Raw genomic sequence first — 23,936 nt, 5'->3', positions numbered from 1 at the left:
CGTGTCCTAATCTGCACAAGGGGCGTGATGCTCCGTCCATCTGGTCTCCCGTCGGCCCGTATGTGTTAACACCTACTGTGCACCATATACTGGGGTAGGCACGGAGACAAAAGGATGGACCGGACAGAAGGGTCCCACGCACTCATGGAGCTTTCATTGTAGTGAGGAGAAACAGACAACAAGCAAGATAAATAAAATTACAAATTGGGATACAGCCCGTGAAGGGAATAGGGTGACGGGAAGACAGCAACTCAGGGGAGGCGAGGGCTCATTGTTGACGCTAAGCTGCATTAGGAGAGCTGAGGGCAGAAAGGACCAGGTCGCAGGACCAGCTGTTACACAGGGTTGTGGGATTCAGTGAGGTTGCACACGTGCAGGACATGGGGACACACGGAGGACGTTAAGTGCTTGCAGAGATGCCCAGAACTCCGGTTTACAGAGCACCTTGCCATGAATTGTATCATTACATTTGGTTCTCACGGCAATCTGTCAAATAGGGCAGACCCTGTGCACTCCTTTTGTTGGTGGGAAAGTGAGAAGAAGAGCAGGTAAGTACAGCAAGGAGGCAAAGCCATTTCCTTTGGTCTCTCTTCTCCCCAAAACCACCTCCTTTGATCGATGGTGGCCCCTTGCAAGATGGGAGTGAGCGAGCTCGCTACGGCTGCATAACAAACAGCCCCAGTGCATGGTGGCACACACCCACAAGTGTCTGCTGTTCCTGTGTCTGGGCTCAGCTGCAGCTTGGCTGGGCAGCTCTGCTGATCCCGGCTGGACGTGGCCCCAGGTCTGGGTGTTGGCGGATGAAGACCGATCTTGTGTGAGATGGCTTGGGACACTCAACCTTGTTCATAGCTCTCTCGTCCTGGATAAGACTGACTCCAGTGTAGACGCTTGGTGATGACAGATACGCAGGAGAGCAAGGGGAAACACATTCTCTTAGGCTTGTGATTGGGATACCGTTCCTGCTGCCTTGTACTGGCCAAGCCAACGGTTACAAATCTTACCTGGGCGCAAAGGAGGGGAAACCAGGTCCCTCCTTCAGGGAGAGGACCGCACGGTCACCTTGCGGAGGATGGCGGTGAGAAGTTGAGGGGGGGCGGGAGGGAGCAGAGTATTGCGGCCATTAATATAAGCTGTTAGTGCTGACTTCTGTTTGGGGCCATAAAACAGAGAATGGCTGTGTGTGTGTGTTGGGGGGGGAAGCAATGGAACCATCTAGAGCACACACCATTTAGGGAATACTTGTGAAAATGCAGATTCCAGACCTGTTACATCTCGAGGAGACTGACCCGGTATCTGACATTTCAGGACTTTCAGGTTTTTCAGAGGATCCCAAAGTTGGTAGGTCATCATTTTCAGGGATCAGACCTAGGTCCGTAAATCAGAAGAGTTTTAATTTTGCATTTGGAGGTAAATACTAGAGTATGTATGTCAGTATCTCCTCCAACCCTCCGAAAAATATGTATCCCAAAATTATCCGGCTTCCAATGCATTTGTATTACCGGCTTTGGGAGGCCCAGTGGCCAGAAAGTGAAAGAGCAGGTACGACTACCACCCCCTAGTGGTGAGTGGCCGCACAACATAGCAATAAAGTCCCGGGGCAGAGAGAGATTGTTTCGCCTCCAGTTGAGCCAAATCCGACACAGCTGATCAAAGCTAATGTGAGTTATTCCTCCTACCAGAACATGGCTATGTACTGATTTTCATTAGCTCAGTTTATTAATTTTTAGCCATGTGATTTTTTAAAAATTTAAATTCAACTAATTAACATATAATGTATTATTAGTTTCAGAGGTAGAGGTCAGGGATTCATCAGTCTTATATAACATCCAGCGCTCATTACATCACGCGTCCCCCTTCATGTCCATCACCCAGTTACCCCAGCCCCCCACCTCTCTCCCCTCCAGCAACCCTCAGTGTGTTTCCTATGATTAAGAGTTTATCTCCCTCTCTGATTTCATCTTGTTTTATTTTTCTCTCCCTTCTCCTATGTTCCTCTGTTTTGTTTCTTAAATTCTACCTATGAATGAGATCATATGATAAATTGTCTTTCTCTGATTGATTTTGCTGAGCATAATACCCTCTAGTTCCATCCACATTGTTTCATTTTTCTGATGGCTGAGTGGTATTCCATTGTATATAGAGACCACATCTTCTTTATCCATTCCTCCGTCAGTGGACATCTGGGCTCCTTCCATATTTTTAGCCATGTGATTTTTGTATTCTCATTTTTGGTTGGCAGAATATTACTGCATTGAGACGGATTCGCAGCTTACAACTGGATGTCAGGATAGACGTTAACTATTGTTCCGTGAGACAAGAATATCTTTCCAGGGCAAAAGCACCTTGAAATCATTTTAAATAATTATGTTATGAAAAGTACCATGAATGTTTTCTTTCAAAATCTGTCCTTGTAAGAGCTCCCTAGTAAGGCCACAGTTTCTCACTGTTAGCACAGTGGACATGTGGGACCAGAGAATTTTCCGTTGTGGGGGCTGTCCTATGCATATGAAGCATTTAGCTGCATCCCTGGCTACCACCCGTTAGAAGCCAGCAGGCAGTCCCCACACACACACCAAATTGTGGCAGCAAAAAAAGTCTCCAGACGTTGCCAAATGTCCCCTGGGGAGCGGAGGCAAAATTGCCCTCAGTCGGGAACTGCTGCCACGGGGTTTTATATACCAGGGAATACGGTGACGGGCGAAGCTCTGGGAGGCCGCAAGGGCACTGCTGGAAATTCTGAGGGGGGCTGGCCCTACGCCGCTCACATCCTCGGGAGAACAGGGCAAAGCCAATGACAGCCGCCCCACTGTGGCCGTTGGCATGGGTGAACACGGGGGAGAACAGCACAGGCTGTCCCCGGTCCCCAAGCTGGAACTGCACATTTGCTCAATATTTGTCATCAGCCGGAACAAACAGACAGGAGGAACCAGGACGAAATTGCTGCTCCGTGTTTGTAGAAGGACGATAGCCTAATTTCACCAGGGGCCTGGACATCAGTGAGGAAAAGGAGGTGTGACCTGACCTTGGCACAGGGTTACCTTGAATAACAGATTTTTAAACTTTTTCCAGAAGGAGAAGTTAAATGGCCAGGACAAGGCTGCTGCCTCGTCCAGGACGGGGTGGCGGCCGAGGGAGCTGCTGGAGACCAGAGCCCAGCCAGAGGAACAGCCACCCCCCTTCTTCCTCTTTGTCATCCTCTGTCCTCCCACGGCAGGCTGGGATGGGTGGACCTTGGTCCGGAAGCAAGGATCCTGAAAGCCCCCCAGCCCTTTTCAGAATAAGGTGCAACATCCAGATCCTGGGAAAGTAGCTCCCTGGGACCCAGGGGACTGGCCTCACCAGGGCTGAGGACCTTGCTGAGCTGGCCGCCTCCCTACAAATCGGGTCCCAGCCTTTCGGGGCTGTGTGCCCCGCAGCCAACCACTGGATTTCTCCGGGCCTCTGCTTCCTATAAAATGGGACTGGTGGCGGCAGCCACTGCAGGGCTCATACAGTCGGTGCTCAATGAGGGCTGTTGATCTCCTATTATTGTCAAGACCACCTACCAAGTGTGTGGTTGACACAAGGATTGAAATTAGATTTTCCAGCCCAGGATCCTGGGTTCTTACCCTTGCCACGTGCCGGAGCCCCCTGGGATGCTTCCGAAGCCCGGATCCCAGAGAGGTGGGAGCAGTGTGGGACTGGAAGTGTTAAAGTTCTCCAGGTGATTCTAACGGGTAGCCCGGGGCAGAGAACCTGTCTCCGGGCCACGGGCCAGGTGGTAACTCAGGTGTGATCCAGTAAGTCGGGACTGACCTTCTGAGACTGGCTTGTTTCACTCAGCCTAACGGCCTCTGGGTTCAGCCACAATGCAGCATGGGACCGGATTTCCTCCTTCTTTACTCCCGAATAATAAATACTCTGCTGTACGTACACACCGTGTTTTCTTTACCCATTGGACACCGTAGATGGGACTTCAGTTTGTAACCATCTCTGGATACCGCTTGACGAGGTCCCTCAAGGAGCGAGGCTCAGAGGAACAGAAAGTAGATGTGGGTGACCAGCAGCTGGGGGAAAGGGGAGGGGGAACTGGGGCTCAAGGGGTACAGAGTTTCACTCATGCAGCTTTGAAAAAGTTCTAGAGATCCCTGTACACCAGAGTGCCTATGGTGAATGATAGGGGACACGCAAAACTTTAAGAAGGTAGATCTCATGTGTTTAATATTTTACCACAATTAAAAAAAAAAAAAGACTGTCAAATGAGTGGTTCAAAGAAGCGCTAAAGTCTCCAGAGCGGGCAGAGCCCACAAAGAGCAGGACTGAATGAATCCGAAGGGGCTTCCTGGAGGAGGTGGTGGCTGAGCTGACCATGGAGATGGACCTTCTAGGAGGAGAGGCACTGGGGAGAGCAAGAAAGCGGAGAGCCAGCATATGCAGGAGCAGCAGCAGCAGGCATGGAAGTTTTCCCAGGGGATTAAGGAGAGCAGCGGGCCCTGGGAGCTCCAAGCAGGGATCTGGAGACATGAACTGCAGACATCCTGCTCTGTTCCCGAGGTGTGGCTCCCGCCTCCCCACCCCTGGGTGAGTTGACACAGTAACCAGAGTATCTGTTGAAGGATGATGACTCAGGCTCCCCTTCCAGCCTCCATCTTGCTCGGCTGGTTTTCTGGCAAGGGAGGCAGAGGCCCAGAGGGCAAGATGGGGCAAAATGTGGCCCAGTGTGTGACTGGCCAGATGGTGCCCGTAGCTCCCTGATTTCCAGTTTGGCCTAGTGTCTGTCTGGCTTGTGTGTGGAAGAGTCCTTCTAATTGCTGGTGGGAGAAAAGGGTTTCTTAAAGGGTCCGCAGCCCCACTACCTTGGAATTCCCTGGGGGGCCTGCGATTCCTGGGCTGCACCCCCGGGGTTTTTGAGTCCGTCCCTCCAGGGTGGGGCCTGGGAATCTGCCATTTTAACAAGCTCTCGGGGCTTTGGATGGATGTGGGTGTCAGGGCGCAACTGGGAGGATTTCATAGACGTTCAGTCCTGTCAGCTAAGCCGGACCGTGCAGATTAGGGGAGGGATTGCCTGGCCCGCCCGAATTTCCTTTCTTCTCTGCGGGTTCTCCGCTCCGCCTCGCTGAGCATGAGAAAGGCACAGGGGGCCTCAGAGGCGGTGTGGGAGTGCCATGACCTGACTTCGGTGTAGTCTCACCGAAACTGAGAAATTAGAAAAAAGAAAGGAAATGTCCCCTCCTACACAGGGTCTGCTGATTGTCAGAATAGCTGTTCATCGTGTGGACGTTTATTGCTTTTTTTGGTGGCTAATTTGCAGTCCCCTTGCTTTGGTAAGAACACCCCAAATTCCTTTCGGAGAAACCTCTCTCCCTCCCTGCGGGCAGTCCGATGGGCAGGTCAGTCAGGGGTCTTGTGGCCTGTGACGCAAGCCAGACCAATCAACGTTTCTTTCTTAGACCCTCCTAGGCTGCACGAGGACGGGAAACCCTGTCGGTGTTCATTCCCAGAGCAGGTGTCTGTTACCTTTGCCCCCTTCTGAGCCTTCCCTAGTAGATGTCACAGCTGTGTGAGCAGCCGTAGGTCCCTCTCCTGCATCCCCCTGCTCCTTAAGTTCTGGTCTGCTTGACAGCTCTGAAGGTCGGTCTATCTCTAGCTGCATGCTGCTGCAAAGGTCTGGAAAGCTTCGTTGTGTTTTTACGTTGTCGTGGGAAAGGGGAAGAGCTGCGGTGGGGTTGATGCTGGGAGTCATTGCTGTGCCGTTCGTCGGCCACATTCAACTTAGTCCACCAGAAAAGCTTCACAATTTCATGGCAGACCACATAGGGAACGTGGCTTCTAGAATGTTACTGAGATGAGTCTTCTTCCCCTGGTGTTGGATTCAGCTTAAAGTAATTGATTTTAATCTCCGTCAGTCAGCTCTAATGTGACAGAAGTGTGGAAGAAGCGAGAGAGGAGGAAAGATGATAAAAGCCACCTGCAAGGGCTTTGCTTCTAAGTGGAAGTGAGCTCTGAAATCGAGGAGAGTCAGGGAAGGGCTTTGAAAACCCAACTGACTTCTGCGACAATTCCAGTTGTAATCTGTGAATCAAGTTCAAAATCGAAATCCACTGAAAATTGCCAGAAAGAAAGCATTTTTCCTCTGCCCTTCTTGGTTTGGTGGTGGTTCTTGTTTTGGTCTGGTCCAATAATCAAATGAACATAGGACAGATTAACAGGAGAAAAACAAATTTAATTCACACATACCAGAGCCTCACAAAGGACAGCCCAGACAACTGAGGCTCACAGGTCATCTCGAGCTAAGGAATGAGATCGGGTCCCGGGGCTTCAAAGCGGAGGGCGACTCACAGGACAAGAGGAGCAAATGTTTGGTGATTAGACGTCGGACTTCCTGTGCAGACAGATCGTTCAGATTAAAAAGCTGTCTCTCGGGAGTAGCTCTCTTTCTGGGCCAGGCCCCCCATCTAAATTCTTTGAGGTAGTTTAAGGAGGAGGTAAAAGTTTTTCTTGAGTTGGCCGGGTCTTGATTGCTTTCAGCTCAAAATAACCCACATGCCTAGGTGGCCCATTTTGGGGGACACTTGTTCTGAACCCCTTCAGAATCAATGTGGAGGTCCGGGAGGCAAGAAGCACGTTGTATCTAGATATTAGATAAAAGACTTGTCACACCGGCACCGTATTTCAAATATAGTATTTTGTAATAATGTGACAATTGGCTTCAACACGAAAAGGACAAAAAGGTTTAATGTCCATTTCGAAAGGTGGGGAAGAGGCATACTGCCACCTGGTGGCCAAGTTTCCAAATTGTTCGATCAGGCCTTTCAGGGAAGAAATTGTGACATTGAATGTACCAATTTGGTTTGGTCCGGTAAAAGTGTTTTTTTTTTTTTTTTTTTAATCACCAAAGAAGAGAAATGATTCCAGTGATACCTTTCATGCTCCTTCTACATTTTCCTCTGCCAAGTTATTTTTCCTGAAGGAAGGACTGCGTGCACATTTATTCTGCTCTCCTTTTAGTCTTGGGGCAGAGTAATTGGATCCTGAGGTCTGTCTGGTATGTGCCTAGAAGGTTCACTGGAAAGCGTTCTTGATTCTCCTGCCCCTGGACATCACTTCCACGACCCCAGCCCAGCCACGGCCATCTTGTTCTGACCATTGCTATAGACTTGTAAGTAGTCACCCTGGTTCCCTGGTCTACCCACCACGTCATCCATTCTCCAGTTTAGTTTCTACACGGCAACCAGAGTGATGTCCTCAACCTTGTCTTATCCTATGACCATTTTAGGATTGAAATCTTCACTGGCTCTCCGTGACTCCAAAGATAACGACCCAACTATTTTTTTAAAGTTTTTATTTTAATTCCAGTATAGCTAACACACAGTGTTATACTAGTTTCAGGTGTATAATATAGTGACGCAACACTTCTATCTATCACCCAGTGCTCCTCGTGACAAGTGCGCTCCTTAATCCCCATCACTGGTTTCACACCCCTGCCCCCACCCCCTCCCGTCCAGTAACCATCACTTTGTTCTCTGTAGTGAAGAGTCTTGTTTGTTGATTTGTGTGTCTTTTTTTTCCTTTGCTCATTTGTTTCTTAAATTGCACATGAGTGAAATCATATGGTATCTGTCTTTCTCAGGATGATTTGTTTCGCTTAGCGTTGTACGCTCTAGCTCCATCCATGTCATTGCAGATGGCAAGATGTCATTCCTTTTTACGGCTGAGTCCTATTCCGTTATATATCTGTACCACATCTTTATCGGGTCATCAGTCAATGGACTTGGGCTGTTTCCATAGTTCGTCGATTGTAAAGAATGCTGCGATAGTACGGAGGTTCCTCAAAGAGTTAAAAACAGAACTACCTATGATCCAGTAATCAAACGACTGTATTTACCCCCAAAATATAAACACTAATTCAAAGGGATACATGCACCCCTATGTTTACAATTAACCACCCAGCTCCCTACCATGGACCACCAGTCTCTAACAGCGTCCCAGGGGCTCTGGCTGCCTCATAAACAAGCCCCAAGCTTGGAGGCTTAGAATAATTTTTGTTTTGCCTAGTTTTGTGGGTCAGGAATTTGAGTGGGGGGGCTCAGCTGAACTGTTTGTCTGATCCCCATGACTTCAGCTGGGGCGTTTGAAACCCAGAATCTGCTTCAAAGATGGCTTCCTCCCTCAAGGGCCTCCCCGCTACCCCCACGTGACATCCTGTCCTCCACAGTCTCCTTCTTGCAGCAAGGTGATCTTAGGGTCGTTGCACTTTTTAGACGGTGGCTGGCTTCCAAGAAGCAGGAAGTAGAAGGTGCCAGGCCAGCTCTCGGAGCTGCCCTCGCATCGCTTCCACTGTGTTCTGTGGGTCAAAGCAGTCCTAGACCTGCCCGGGGTCAAAGAGGTGGAGAGACAGACTGTCCGTCTCAATGGGGGGGAGGCAAGGCCACGCTGCAGGGGACCAGGGAGCGTGGAAGGTCCTCTGCACTCTGCTGTCTGTGGTCTAGCCCCTGCCAACCTCTGCAGGCCTCCCGGAACTCTCCTGAACCATCTGCCTCTTGCAGATGTTCTGCTCTGGGCTCTGAACCTGGTGAGCTCTACCTGTGTTGCAGATCTCAGCTAAATCAGGATTTCCAGACTCTCCATGGACTGTAAGAGTCCAATGATCCATTGTTTTGTCCTCCAGCTTTTTATTTTGAGAAGTTTCAACCTACAGAAATGTTGCAAGAATAACAGGACACCCATACACTTTCCACTTAGATTCACCAACTATTAACATTGTAGTCATACTTGCTTTGATCTTTCTCTGTGTGTGTCTCTGTGTGTGCGTGTGCGTGTGTGTAAATGTTTGTGAATCATGTTAGTTGCAGACCTCAAGGCATGGAGTTAAATGTCCGTCATTTCACATGGACACATCGCTGTTACCTATATAGTCTATAGTTGGGGCTTTGCCAATTGTCCAAATGATGTCCTCTAGAGCTGTTTATAACACGAAATCCAGAATCCACTAAGACTCATGCACTGCATTTCATTGGCGCACGGGATCCCCTCCTACACCCAAATCCTCTTCCTTTAGAGGACTTTCTTCAGTGAGGGTTAAACCCCTTGACCTGGCACAAACCCTTCCAGCAGCACAAACCCATCCTGCCTTGTTCCTTCTCATCCTTCAGGCCTAAGTGCCTCCCCCTCCAAGAAGCTCTCCATGACTAGCCTGTCCCCCCGCTCCCATCGTGCTCTGCCATATCTCCCTGCTCAGTTTCCTCATGGATCACATTCTGTCGCTCTCTGAAAATCTTGTGTGTTTACTTTTTACTTGTTAATGTTGTTAGGTCAGTTCCAAAAGGGCAGGGACAGTATCTACTTGTTTTTTGTTTTAGTTTTTTAAGATTTTATCATTTATTTGAGATAGAGTGAGAGTGAGAGCAAGACAGAGAGGGAGGGAGCACGAGGCGGGAGGAGGGGCAGAGGGAGAGGGAGAAGCAGACTCCCTGCTGAGCAGGAAGCCTGATGTGGGGCTCCATCCCAGGACCCTGAGATCATGACCTGAGCCGAACGCAGATGCCCAACTGACTGAGCCAGCCAGGCTCCCCAGGACAGTATCTGCTCGTGTTCTCCATGTTAGCCCCTGGCCTGGTGTCTGGCATATGGCAGATGTTCATTAATTCCTTGATGAATGAATATATGAGTATTTCACTGGGAAAATTTAATGACTCAGTGAAAACAATTTTGGGTTGGCTGAGCTTCGTGTCCCAAACCTTTCCCATGTCATAAACCTCTTGGCACAACTGCTAAGAATTTCTCCTCTGTCTTGGGCTAAATAACCCAGCCTATCCATGCCTGGCTTGTATTTTGCTCAGAAGAATAACTCCTGCCCATAAATTTACCCAATTGGTTTTGTATAGAGCCCGTTTGGGCTGAAACAAGGGCCCATATCCTACTGCTGAACTACCCAAGTATCTCTGCTTTTCACTCGTGGGTCCCCATCTGTGAGCAAGAGATGGGTGTCCCTAGCTATGGGACAATTTCTCTTTCACGGAGAGAGATGCATAGTTCGCCCAAGGGAGCGGACCTCGAGCTGTGGTGGTGATTAGGTTCCTCTGCAGACAGGCCAGAAAATACCCATGACCCGGAGTGATTACCCTGTGCGGCTCCCCCCCACCCCCCCCGCCGGTGCCGTATCTGTACCCTTTCTTCAAGGCACTCCGACGCCAATCCCACACATCGCTCCTACCATGGGTAGGCACTCTCTCCCCCAAACTCAGTATTCCTTTGGATCCTTAGAGTTAAAACTCTGTCTTGCTAAAGTCAAGTATCCTCTGCCTCTTGCGTTATCCTGGCTAAACCCATTCCATTCAACCTGTCCAACTGCACACACTTGATTCCCCCCAAACCCAGGGGAAGAGAATTGGGTTGGAAATAGTCTTAACTACGTCTTGAGTATAGAGATGTTATCTTCACAGATCAGATGTTACTTCCCTCCATCAAAGAAAGGAAAAGAACTTCCAGATGGGTCCTTGCCCCAGTGGTTGGTAACAGCATCTACCGCTGCGTCCCTTGGGGTCAGCTGTATCGATTCAACGTCCTGCAATCTCTGCAGAAGTTCAAGTGACAGAAATTCAGAGATAGACACTTTTACATATTACCCATTACCAAATCCACAGGGTGGAGTAAAATTGAATTAAAATAAAAAGTCCTATAATGCAGCCCTAAAATCCAATTCCATCAGTTCCTATCTTTTGCCTCATCTGAGATTTCTGTCAGAGATCTGAGAGATACAACTACCTGGTATTTCCATCCATGTTGAAGGAAATCCACATACGCTGCTCAGGCTTAAGGATCATTGAGCCAAAGGCCACTGAGAAACAGCAGACACAGGAAGACCTCTTTGCTTTCACCCTTTCTGCTGAAAACCAGGGCATCCGTTACCCCTTGGACTATGTATTAGATCTTTCTCGTCCTTAGACGGGCTCTCTTCTGGTGCCACCAGTGGGATAACTGTTGAGAACCTTGCCCTGGCACTTTCCCAAAGGTGAGAAGCACTAATGCCTCTGGAGTCACTAGCCCTGAGATGCCTTATTCTCAGCCTTCGTCACTCATCCTATTGCTGTGAAAGCTCTTGCTTAAGACCTGTGCGCCCACCAACATTCCAGAAGATGTGCTGGTTGGGGGTGCAGCTTCACTTTGGTGATGCGCCCCCAAATCCTGTTTATGGTGTCAAGTCCTTGGGCTTCGCGTGGCACATACATGAATGTCTAGTCTGCGTCACCCCAAGGGTGCATCGGCCCCCTAAGTGCAGCCCCTGTACTGTGCTGCAGGACGCTCACTGTTGCTCTGAGCCTGAAACCGGGCCTCACAGAGGACAGCTCATCTCCTCAACTTCAGAATCTGGCTTTTCCAGTAGTCATGCTTTCGAAGATAAAGACACAGGAGACTGAAAAATAATAGCTTTATTTATGACTGAAGATGTGCAGACATTCAGAAAATGCCAAAGAAAACCACTCCTCATTCGATTTTTGACATCTCAGAGCCTCTGAGGACTAACTCTCACTATGTACCGGGAAAGAACGCCTCTTGCGAGCAGACCTTTCTTCATACGAACAGTCACGGTTGTTTCTCAGCCTCGCACTGGGCCCCGACTCACTCATCCGGTCTGCTCGCTCGTTGAGCTTCTTGGCGACTGGTGCTAGTCACAGGGTCGCCTCAGGGCCCCGCAGACAGGGCCATGCACAGGCGCCGCTCTCGCTCCTTCAGCGTTCCGTTCTTGCTCCGAGGAATGGCGGCAGCAGGCGATGAACGGAGAGGAGCAGGAAAGGGTCAACACAGGAAAGCCTTAAGCCGGAGGCGGACAACTCCAGCTTCTGGAGCTGAAACAGCGGGTCGGATGCCGCTTTTTAGAAGAGATGCTCTAGGTTTTGTGTGCACAGCACACAACGGGTAACTAATTTATGATCCTACCTAAATATACAAACAGATCGGGGAGACTGCCAGACTCTTTCCCCAAGTGACTGAATAGCCAAAAAAGAAAAATAAGGGAGAGGGCAAATTAATAGCCCTTCGATTTTGGGCAGAATGAGAAGACAGGTACTTATTTACATAAGATCCTGGGGTGATGCACCCCAGCCATGATCCCGCCTCCTGACGAGCGGATTTTTCACCGAGCTGCACTGACCACAAAGGCAGGTCACCAAGAGCGGACAGCCGGCCGAGGAAACGGTGGCTGCGTCCACACCAGGGCCCCGGAGAGATACAAGTGCCAGCTCTGCAGTCAGCCGCAGTACTGTGCACAGCATTGCCTAGCGACACTGGCCGTGCGAGCGTGTGCGGTAGAACATAATCCCCGGAAGTACTTATTGAACGCAAACCAGAAATTCATGAAACGACAGGCCACTTACAACACAGGGCAGAGGACTGTCCCTACACAGAGGGTTCACAATCTGAACCGGCCCTTTAAGATGGCGACTAGTGTTAGAGGAACATTGTAAACCAACAACTCAAATACGAACAAACAAAACAATGCGGTTCAATATATAATTACTGAAGACTCTTCTTCTATGTTAGATCTTCAGAGAACCCAGGGATAGATTTTATATCACAAAATGGTCCATATCGACCAAAAATGTCTTTTGATTGGACAGTAAAGTAGTATTTGTTGGAAGCTAAAAACTGAGATAAAGTGCAGGCCATTGGGAGTGGCAAAGCTTTAATTTCCCCAATTTTCTTCCAAATCAACTTATTGTTAGGGCTCTCGTGGCAGAGGAAGAGGTGATAGCTTTCCACGGGGGCGCACTTGGGGTTGATCTTGGTGATGTTCCAAGTCAGGGCGATGCCCCTGGGTCTCAGCACCCGTTTCACTTTGAGCTCAGGCTTCTGGGGAGGAAGGGTGTCTCGGATTTTGTCTACCAGTTCAGGCAGTGGTGGTGGTGGCTCTGGGAGAGGTGGCAAGTGCTCAAAGGACTCAAGAACCTAGGGAGACATTTACAAAGTTTAGCAAGCTGCACTGGCGGGTTTTGAATCAGGGGCTCAACCGCGTTCTAAATATACCTCCTGTTCTTTGATCCATGTCTCGAAATCGTAACAACAAAAGGATGCTTCAAGAATACGTGCGCCAGGGGCGCCTGGGTGGCACAGCGGTTAAGCGTCTGCCTTTGGCTCAGGGCGTGATCCTGGCGTTATGGGATCGAGCCCCACATCAGGCTCCTCTGCTATGAGCCTGCTTCTTCCTCTCCCACTCCCCCTGCTTGTGTTCCCTCTCTCGCTGGCTGTCTCTATCTCTGTCAAATAAATAAATAAAATCTTTAAAAAAAAAAAAAAAAAAAAAAAAAAGAATACGTGCGCCGGACCCAGTCTCTGCAAGCATAAGCCTCTTTTGGCATCAGGATTTCTACACTCTGGGGTATCACTAATCCAGAATGGGTTAGGTGCCAGGCACTCCGGGTAAATATTCCATCTCATTTCCAAATTGTTGTCCCCAAACCTCGTGCTAATTCGCATGAAAAGTGTGGGTGTCCAACAACACCCACTTCCCTCCACCCTCGTCAACAGGGCCTACTACTCTTAATGATCTTTTGTTGGGTAAAAAAATATATATATTTAACCTCCAGAGTTTCTGGAATGTTCAACTGAATTATTTTGATTCCATAAATTAGTAGATGCACAATACCCCATTTTTAAAAAGTACAAGCTGAACTCTGACCCAGGTGTTTCTGTAAGTACACTGGGTGCGTCCCCACGATTTGGAATGCGTATCCCAACAGAGCGTCTCCCATCCGTACCTGGGCTGCACTTTGTGCCACTGGGGTTGTCTCTTTTGAGATCAAAGCAGCTTTGGTAAGTGACTCCACAGTGGATGCTGAACTCCCTGTGAACACAAGGTTTGAAAAGTAAAATTTATCTGCAGTAATCAATTCCATAGCCTTTAAGCAAAACTAGTTTACATCTTAGATGGTAATTAAATATGAACTAAAATTATAAAACGGTGTCATAAGATGATAAACTTTTGATAAAAGTTCAAGACCTGGGGCACCTGAGTGGGTCAGTCGGTTAAGCATCTGCCTTCGGCTCAGGTCATGATCTCTGGGTCCTGGGATCGAGTCCTGCACTGGGCTCCCTACTCAGTGGGCAGCCTGCCTCTCCCTCCCCCTGTACCCTCCCCCTGCTTGTGCTCTCTGTCTCTCTCTGTCTCTGTCAAAATAAATAAAATCTTAAAAAAAAAAAAAAAGTTCAAGACCCAGTGGTGCGAAATATAGAGAATTTCCCTCTAATGTGACACAAATTGCCCTGTTAAGATAAACACTTAAGTCATTAGTAACCTGGAACTAGGAAAATTATACACGGAGAGGGATCCCTGCTTGGCGTTCTTAGAGGTGCCTTACGCTCTCTCAGGTCAAGAGGATGTCGGCAAACACAGAATCGTTTACAATCCAGTATAAATATGATGTGACACACGCAAGTCCTGGCAATTCAAACTAGGTACCAGGCAGTCTGGGACTACAGGAATCCCTGCTGCGGGGGATGTTCGCCGGGAGGGATCAGACGCCAGCTGACCTTGAACCACACAGGCTTGGACACGGGCCCACTTATGCGTGGGTATTCTGCACTACACGCAGGACAGTACAGTACATCTACTTTCTCTTCCTCACGGTTTTAGGAAGCTTTTCTCTAGCTTACTTTATTGTAAGAAAACAGTAGAGAACACATATAGGTGTTAATTGACTGTTTATGTAAATGGCTAGGTTTCTGGTCAACAGGTGCCTGTTAGTACTTACGTGCCGGGGGAGTTAATAGTTATATGCAGATTTTCAACTGCGTGTGGGGTTGGTGTCCCTAACCCCACGTTGCTCAGGGTCAGGTGTACAACGCGGACTGTGGTGAGGGGGAGGGGAGGGAGGAGGGCCAAACAGGAGAATGGAAGAAAGAGAGATGGTGAGGGGAAGAAAGGAATGGGGAAAATAGAGAAATGTGGGCTAAGGGAGAGGAGGAGGGTTTAAGTAGGTGTAAGATTGGTCTGAAAACAACTGGGGAGAGGCTGTCTGAGGGGTGGTGAGAAACGGGGCCTCCTGTTGGAAAGTAGTAGGGCTAGGGAGCTAAAAACCTCGCAAGTTCGAACGCATCTAATAAGCGTCAAAACCATTCTGATCTCCTGTGCGTGCAAGGATATCACTGTTTAATATATATCTGAATCTCCCCAAACAAAATTTCTTTGACTTGTATTTTCTTCTGACTGACAAGGATAATCAGGATTCTGCATTGTGTTTCAAAGTTAATTCGTTAGCCAGTTTATTTACTGGTGTTAAAAAACCTCTTTGAGTTGTGATGACCTTCTGGTTTTAATTGTAAGCGAGTCTGTAACAGGCTTTCTAACCGGTTTACTTAACTAGAGCTGGATCTGTGAGATCATAACCGGCAGGTTCCTCCCCATGCAAGAGCGGACACAGATAACTAACGATACACGAAACACTCTAACAAACAGAACCGCGATAACTAACACTCCTTCTCTCAAGGCGGTAACTGAGCGGGCCCTTAAACGAGGGAAAGACAGAAACGCAACTCCAGGCTGATAAGAGACCATGTAGGACTTTGGTCCCCAGCCAGTTCCTGCTTACTGCCTCCGTGTCCTCAGGCCAGATGCGTTTATCGGCTGACGGACGCACTGCCTCCAGTTCAGGCCGCTTACGAATCCAGTCGAACAGCGCCTTAGACGGCGGCGCAGGTGTAGCTCTCACTGCTCCTGGGCAAATCCCTGGGACGGCACGACGGTGTCCTGTGGTGCGGGTGTAGTTACTTCTGAGCCACTCCACAAGTGGTTTTACCACGTTACATTCCCACCGCCGAGGCCCGAGAGCTCCGGCTTGCTCCCAGCCTGCCGACACTTCGCGTCTTTTCAGTTCTTCTCACGCGTAGGCGTTCTAGCAGCTGGATTCGGTAGCTGTTGTGGTGTCTCTTGACAGCCTTCATTTCCCTAGTGAGTAACCATGACGAGGATGATGTCTTCTTGTGCCTATTTGCTGTCCCCGCCTCTTCTGTGGCGAAGTGTTGTCTCCTTGCTTTGGGTTTAATTTGTTCTTTTTCCCTAGCATCTTAAGATAGAAGCTTAGATTGCTCATTGTAGACTTTCCATATTTTCTACTATAAACATTCAATGCTAGTCATTTCCCTCTAAGCACTGCTTTATCTACGTCCCTCAAATGCTGCTGTTTCCATTCTCATTCCGTTAAAAAGATTTTTAAATTTCCTTTTGATTGCTTTGACTCCTGGGTTATTTAGAAATGTGTTTAGCCTCCAATTACCTGGATTTTCCAGCTATTTCTGTTAGAGTACTAATTTCATTCTGCTGCATCAGAGAACAGACTCTGTAGGACTGAGACGAGAGGCGCCTGGTAGCTCAGTAGGCTAAGTGTTTGACGCTTGATTAGCTCAGGGTCTCAGGGTCTTGAGATCCAGCCCTGCGTCAGGGTCCGAGCTGACTGTGGAACCTGCCCCAAGTTCTCTCCCTTTCCTTCTGCCCCCCCCACCTAGCTTGCGCTCTAAACACACACACACACACACACACACACACACACACACACACACAGGTTTTGCAGTCCAGAACCCCACCCGTCTTACCGCTCACTTCTGGTGCATTTAATGAGAATAGGCGCTCCACTGTGGCTGGGGGAGCACTCTGCAGACGTCAGGTAGGTTCAGTTGGGTTGGCAGCGTGGCTCAGGTTTTATAACTTCAGTTTCTGTCTACAGACCCTATCGATCACTGAGAAGGGAGTGATGGAACAGCCAATCATAACTGTCTATTTTTCTACTTATCATTTCATCCTTTCGGTTTTTGCATCAGGAATTTTGAAATTTTAAGATTACACGCATATACATGTAGGTTTCCTCGGGTCTTCCTGATGAAATGACTTCTTTATGAAATTTTTAAAAAATTAATTTCAGAGGTAGAGTTCAGTGATTCATCAGTTGCTTATAACACCCAGTGCTCATTGTATCACGTGCCCTCCTTTATGCCCATCACCCAGTTACCCCTTTTCCCCACTGACCTCCCCTCCAGCAACCCTCAGTTTGTTTCCTACTGTTCAGCGTCTCTTATGGTTTGCCTCCCTCTCTATTTTCCTCTTATTTTATTTTTCCTTCCCTTGCCCTATGTTCATCTGTTTTGTTTCTTAAATTCCACATATGAGTGAAATCATATGGTATTTGTCTTTCTCTGACTGACTTATATCAGTTAGCGTAATACCTTCTAGTTCCATCCACGTCATTGCAAATGGCAAGATCTCATTCTTTTTGATGGCTAATACTCCATTGTGTGTGTGTGCGTGTGCGTGCACGTGTGTGTGTGTGTGTGTGCACGTGCGCCTACCACATCTTCTTTATCCATTCATCTGTCGATGGACATCCAGGCTCTTTCCATAATTGGGCTGTTGTGGACACGGCTGCTACAAACATTGGGGTGCAGGTGCCCCTTTGAATCACTATGTTTGTTTCCTTTGGATAAATACCCAGTAGTGCAACTGCCGGCCTGCACGGTTGCTCTATTTTTAACTTTTTTTTCAGAGCGGCTGCAGCAGTTTGCATTTCCATCAACGGTGTAAGAGGGCCCCCGTTTCTCTGCATCCTCGCCAACAGCTGCTATTTCCTGACCTGTTGATTTTAGCCATTCTGACCGGCATGAGGGGGTATCTCATTGTGGTTTTGACTTGTATTTCCCTGATGCCGAGTGATGTTGAGCATTTTTTCCTGTGTCTGTTGGCCACTCGAAGGTCTTCTTTATCTCTGGTAATAGTCCCTGTTGTGAAGTGTTTTATGGTAAGACACTCACTCCAGCTTTGTCATGATTATTGTACGCTTTTGCAGAGTTGTCTTCTCCCATCCTTCTCATTTTAACCTACCCATATATTTAAAGTGCATCACATAATTCTCACATAGTTGGGTCTTGTTTTTTCATCCAGTCCGGCAATGTCTGCTTTTTAATGTTAGACCACTTATGCTTATACTAATTATCAATATGGTTGGGTTTACATCTGCCGTCTTGCCTTTTGTTCTCTATTAGCATCATTTGTTCTTTGCATTTTCTTGTGGCTTCTCTCGGATTATGTAAAAAAATCCATTTTATCTTCACTACAACTAGCTATACTTCCACTTAAAAAATTATTGCTCTAGGCATTACCATCTCTAGCTTTAATAACTTACTAGTCTGCCTTCAAGTCACATGATACTAGTCATATCATGCGAGACCCTCACAACAGTGACCACCTCGTGCACCACTGCTGTCCTGTGTTAACTTCTACATATGTTCTAGGCTCTACAGTATGTTCTATTCCTTCACGTAGACCCACTTTCCATCTGATAGCATGTTCGTTTTGCTTGAAGAACTTCCTTTACTTATTTTTTTTGGAAGATTTATTTGTTTTAGAGAGAGAGAGCATGAGTGGGAGAGGCAGAGGGAGAGAGAATCTCAAGCAGACTCAGTGCCAAGTGCAGAGCCCTACGTGGGGCTCAATCTCATGACCATGAGATCATGACTTGAGCTGAAGCCAACAGCTGGATGTTCAACCAACAGCACACCCGGGCGCCCCGATTTTTGATAATGAAGGTTTGCCGGCAACAAATCTTATATGAAGTCTTAACTTTGCTTTCACTTTTGAAAGATACTTGGTGGTTATAGAATTTTCGGTTAGGCATTTTTTTTATCCCAGACTTTCAGTGATGTCATTTGATTTGTATAGTTTCAATTGAGGAAACTGTGAATTCTTTGTTCTTCTCTATATTCTATGACATAAATTTTTTTTCTTGAAAAAACTTTTTTTTTTTCTGTTTGCTTTTAAGATTTTTTTTTTTTTTATCACTAGTTTTCAGGAGTGAATTATGATGTACCTTGATATGGTTTCCTTTGTATTTATCTTGCTTGGAACTTCCTGAAGTTCTTAATTATGTGGGTTTGTACTTTTCATTAAATTTAGAAGACTTCTGACCATACGTGTATGTTGGACCACTTGATATTATCCCATAGTTCATTAAAAGTCTGATTCCTTTTTCCCAGCCTTTTTCCTTCTCTTTTAAATCCTTCTTTAATTTGGATAGTTTCTTTCCAAACTATTTGGTTAGGTACTATTTCCTCCAGTTTACCAATTTGTTTTCCTTCTTCATTGTCTAATATGTTGTTTATATTCCATCCATGGAACTTCAAGAATTTTTAAAAATTTGGTTCTATTTTGTATCTTTTATTTCTCTTATTATGTTCCTGTTCACTTTTTATCTTTGAGCATATTTTTTCTTTTTTTTTAATTTTTAAAATTTTATTTACGTAATCTCTGCCCCAATGTGGGGCTCAAACTCATGCCCTCAAGATCAAGAGTTGCCAGCTCTACTGACTGAATCAGCCAGGCGCCTCACTTTGAGCATATTTCTATTAGCTCTTTCAAAGTATCTGTTAATTCTGCCATCTCTAAGTTTGTTTCTATTGACTGATCTTTCTCCTGGTTATGGATTCCATTTTTTGGCCTCTGTATCTCTAGTGATTTTTTTTTTTATTGGATGATGGATATTATAAATTTTAAATGGCCGTGTGTTGAAGTGCACTCTCTTCTTTTAACAGAACACGGTGGGCTTCGTGTGATAAGCTATCGAGTTCTCTGTAGTTCAGCCCAATCCTTTCAAAGCTTGTTTTTCAGTTTTATTAGGGTAAGGCTACAGTTGCCTTTGTTCTAAGATGAGTTTATACCCAGATATTCAGTAAGAATCTGCCACTACAGCTGGTCGGAACTGAGACATTTCCCACCTCTGAGAGTACTCAGAGTACTCTTTGCCGAGATTTATGGGGTTTTACTCTATGCAGGTGTGGCTTACTACTTCAGCAAGGATTCTATGCTAAGCTTCTGGAACTCTTTCTCTGCTCGGCTTCTTCATTCTGATACTAAACTCTTCCCCTTCATTCCAGTGGCCTCAGCCTCTCTGAATGAATCTGTCTCCTCACCTCAGCAGACAGCCCTTCTCTGCTTGAGAGTTCCTCCACCGCACCACAACCTAGGAAGGAAGCCGGGGCATCTCTACAGCTCATCTCATTCATTCACTTCTATCAGGGACTGTAGTCCATACTGCAATATCTGAAGATTGGTTTTTTTTTTTTTTTTATTACATCTTGTTTAGTTTTCTAGTTGTTTATGGCAGAAAAGTTAAGTCTGGGCCCTTTACTCCATCACTACTCTCTCTACATACATTTATGAGTTTTTTCTCGTTACATTACTAACATGTTTACATCAACACACACACTTCTACAATGTTATTTTTAATGGCTAAATACTGCTGTACCATATAAATCTAATTTGTGCAATTAATCATTTCCAGAAATTTAAGGGTTTCCAGAGTTTTATTTTTCACAAATAGCACCGCGACGAACATTTGTATACCTCCCTATATACTTAACTTTAATTTCTTTGGGTAACTATTCAAAGAATTTTGGGGTCAAAGGCTTGCATATGTGTAAAGTTTTTGATGTTGACAAAATGTCTCCCAGAAAGATTTACACTCCCACTCACAGTATGTAAACGTACATTTCCTTTAAAACTCTTCAGTGGAAAATCCGCATTAATTAATATTTTGGGGGCAAGTATACTATGTGCTATTGTGCTAAAAGGATGGAAACTGACAGATTAATGAAGATGGTGATGCTGCTGAAAGGAATTGCGTCCTGTCAGGAAGACATATGTAAAGAAACAATGACAGAGCAATGTAATACAGCTATCATACGGTACGCGCTAAATACCGACGCTAAGGGGAGCCTAGAAGGAACAGTCCAGCCTAAGTACCTAAACGGAATCTGAAAGGATGAAGAGTGGGGTCATGAGACACGCCTGGGGAGACACAGAGGGGGGAGCATTCCTGGCAAAGAGAACGGCACATGCAGAGGTGGTAAGGAGAGGAGAAGCATGACCTGTTGAGAAACTATTAAGGAACAGCTACGGGATTTGTAGAACATAAGCTGGAAATGTTTTCAGGGTCTAAGTCAGTAAGGATTCTGTCTGTCTTGCTAAGGAGTTTGGATTTTATCCTAAAGACGAAAACATAACCAGGTCTCTGTATACAGGAAGTAGTGTTTTAGTGGCAGCTTGGGAGACTCACTGGAAGCAGTAAGCTAGGGTAGAAACATCGGTTACTGAGTTACGGCAGCAGACAGGCTAAAGGTGATGGAATTTTGAAATAAGGAAATATATGGACCGGACCTGTTAGCTTTTCAGGACACAGAACTGATGGCCTTGAAAACTGACTACACAGTGGAACAAGGCAGATCCAAGTGCCAAAAGCAACTCATGTCTCGCTTGGGAAACTGGGCGAGCTGGTGATACTGTTCATTAAGCCGGGAATATGGGAAATAGTCCGGGTTTGACCTGACCAACTATCCCTTTATTCCGAACTGGACACTTTACAAGCTGAACGGACTCGCATCATCGTGAGTCAGCAGCGTGAGTCAGCACGCTCCGTCTGTCCAGATGCTAGATTTCAGACTGAAGCCCCCACCCCCAGCTTAGACGTCTGATTTATTTTCTTAAGGACTGAATGAATCCGTGTTCTTTTTATTTTACTGTATCTCAAATCCTGTACCCTATAGTTTAGAAACGATTTAATAATCTTAATTAAAAAGTAACTTGATTATTATAGATTTCCAATTAATTTTCCAAATTTATATTTCTAATTTTCATCATGAAACTGGAAACTGAAGGGTTTTTTAATTCTATCATGAGGTACCTGGAGATTCCAATGGTTCTAACCTTTGTCTGGATCCACAGTTGAAAGGGGAGAAGGAGCTGGCTATATATTTGCTGTGCTATTCTCCATTTTTAGATATTACATAATTTTCTAATGCGAATAAGTGATATTCCAAGATTTTATCAAGAGTATTTATCAAGAACATTCAAGTGCAGTTATTTTAAGAGATGAAACTGGCTTATAACTAATGACTAGCCCCAGATGACTACATTTTACTTATGTTTAAACCCGAGGAAGAGGCCACTGCTGTCATTCTTCCTCTACTTCCATGTTATGCCCTAGTGCCCTCTCACAGTGCTACTGACATAAAGAAAAAAGGTGTATACCAGAAAAGAGATTCATAATAGCCCCCCAAAACCCAGCTATCTTTCAGTGAGTGAACACATAAACTATTACACATCTACACCATGGAATACTACTCAACAATAAAAACCAATACTACGGATATGCACCTCTGATGACCCGCGGGGTGATCACACTAAGTAAAAGAAGTCATCTCAAAAAGATACACACCGTATCATCATATAACACCCGTGGATTGTGGTGACCATTCCGTGACTCTACACAGGATAAAACTGCACAGAGCTCTAGACACACAAGTCAACACACTAAAAAAAAACTTTATAAATGGGTCAAATGCTTTCTGAACTGTTAACTTCCCTCTTTTTTAAAAAGGAAAGACAACCCCTTTACCTGTGTTGCAGTTTGATAGGGCTTCTTTTGTCAGGTCAATCACAGATTCAAATTTCTTCTTCTCTACAGCCTGAAAAGTTGTTAAAAAAACTAAGATTTTGCCTCAATAGCAGAAATGTTTTTAAAAAAGAAAACACAGATTCTAAATGACCATTTAGAAGCTGGAGACTGAACATTCTATAAGTCCTTATGGCTTAATTTAATGCCATTAGGAGAGAGAAGCTCACGAAATACTATCTGGTTTCTGAGAACATGACTAAGCAAAGTCTGAGTTAGTTTGGTAAGTAAGTAGGGTTGTGAAATACTTTGGTCACTAACTGCTTGTTTCCATGTTTAAGCTAGACTGGAACCTGGTATGCTAACTAGTCAGGCATTAATCCGCAGAGAGTGAATCTCCCAAAGAATGAATGACAAAACGCAGTCACCCCCCAGGTAGCGACACTAAAGTTCACAGAACTAACATCCTCCAGAGCCGACATTTATTACCTACCGTAACTTCTGTTTCAGCACCAGGTGCATTATTAGAATTGCCAGAATTTCCTGATGTAGTTTTTCCAGTATCTGAAAGAAAATTATTAAAATAGCAACATTAGACAAATTCATTAAACTATTAACTATGTGTGAACTTTGTAATACACGAATGCTGAAACAATGAGGGTGCTCGTTAACCATTTGTTACATAATCACGGAAACCTAATTCAACTGACATTACCTATTCCAAAGATCGAGGAACCAATTCAAACAAAAAGAAAATCTAATTTGGGTTCAAAAGATTTTGTCCTCCTGTAACTTTACACCTATATTAGTAATTCTTTTTTGAAAATCCATTTACAAATTGATAAGGCATTTGAGGAAACAGACTTGGAAATGTACACATTCCTTATTCACAGTATCTCTAACCCAGACTCTGGAGATGACTGAGGAGCATTCTTTCTAGAACCAGGAGAAAACCTCAGATAAATGCTTGATATCCCTTGTAAATATCTGATTCACAGTCTTACAGTCCGAGCCCTGGGGGCAATTGAGTGGCTATGTAAGTGCAGGCAAAGCTTTCTGAAACCAAGATGCGAATACTGTAAAATAGTAAAGCATGAAAAGGAAATGGGGCATTTTGAATGAGAACTTATAGGCCAACAAGATCGCCACTTTAAGAGAGAGGAACTTTATTAGAAATCTGAGGGTAAAGATTTTTACACAAGTATAATAAGACAGAAACTCTAAAGAGGAACAAAGTATTCTCAAAAAACCGAAAGTTAAAAAAATCAAAGATGCTAAAAAACGGCCAAACTTTAAATCTTAAGATAAAACAAAAAGACAGACACAAACCAAACCACTACCACCAACACAGGCCAGAGCAAACACAGAAAAATAATGAAATATATGAAAAGTTAAGTAGTTTTGTAACTTACAAATCCATTAAACACACTAAACAAACAAAAGGCCATAAATTGATAAACACGAGGTTAAAAAGAAACCACAATTATATTAAGGACTCATTTATTTGTTCAGATAATATTCATCACG

At 45.7% G+C, this 23,936-nt stretch overlaps 1 protein-coding gene across 1 annotated transcript in view; it reads right to left on the bottom strand.

The window, feature by feature from the left end:
• Window positions 1-11,396: 11,396 nt before the first annotated feature.
• Window positions 11,397-23,936, bottom strand: part of ATF7IP2 (activating transcription factor 7 interacting protein 2) — a 54,270-nt gene continuing 41,730 nt past the window's right edge. The window contains exons 8-11 of the mRNA XM_044391566.3: window positions 22,903-22,973; window positions 22,413-22,482; window positions 13,737-13,822; window positions 11,397-12,927 (exon numbers count right to left, since the gene is read on the bottom strand). Of these exons, the coding sequence (XP_044247501.1) occupies window positions 12,514-12,927; window positions 13,737-13,822; window positions 22,413-22,482; window positions 22,903-22,973 (641 nt within the window). The 3' untranslated portion in view covers window positions 11,397-12,513. The remainder of the gene's footprint in view (window positions 12,928-13,736; window positions 13,823-22,412; window positions 22,483-22,902; window positions 22,974-23,936) is intronic.

Source organism: Ursus arctos, unplaced genomic scaffold (assembly GCF_023065955.2).
Source record: "Ursus arctos isolate Adak ecotype North America unplaced genomic scaffold, UrsArc2.0 scaffold_2, whole genome shotgun sequence".
Classification (NCBI taxonomy): Eukaryota; Metazoa; Chordata; class Mammalia; order Carnivora; family Ursidae; genus Ursus; species Ursus arctos.
Note: the sequence above shows the minus strand (reverse complement) of the source record. Positions and strands in the feature narration are given on the sequence as shown.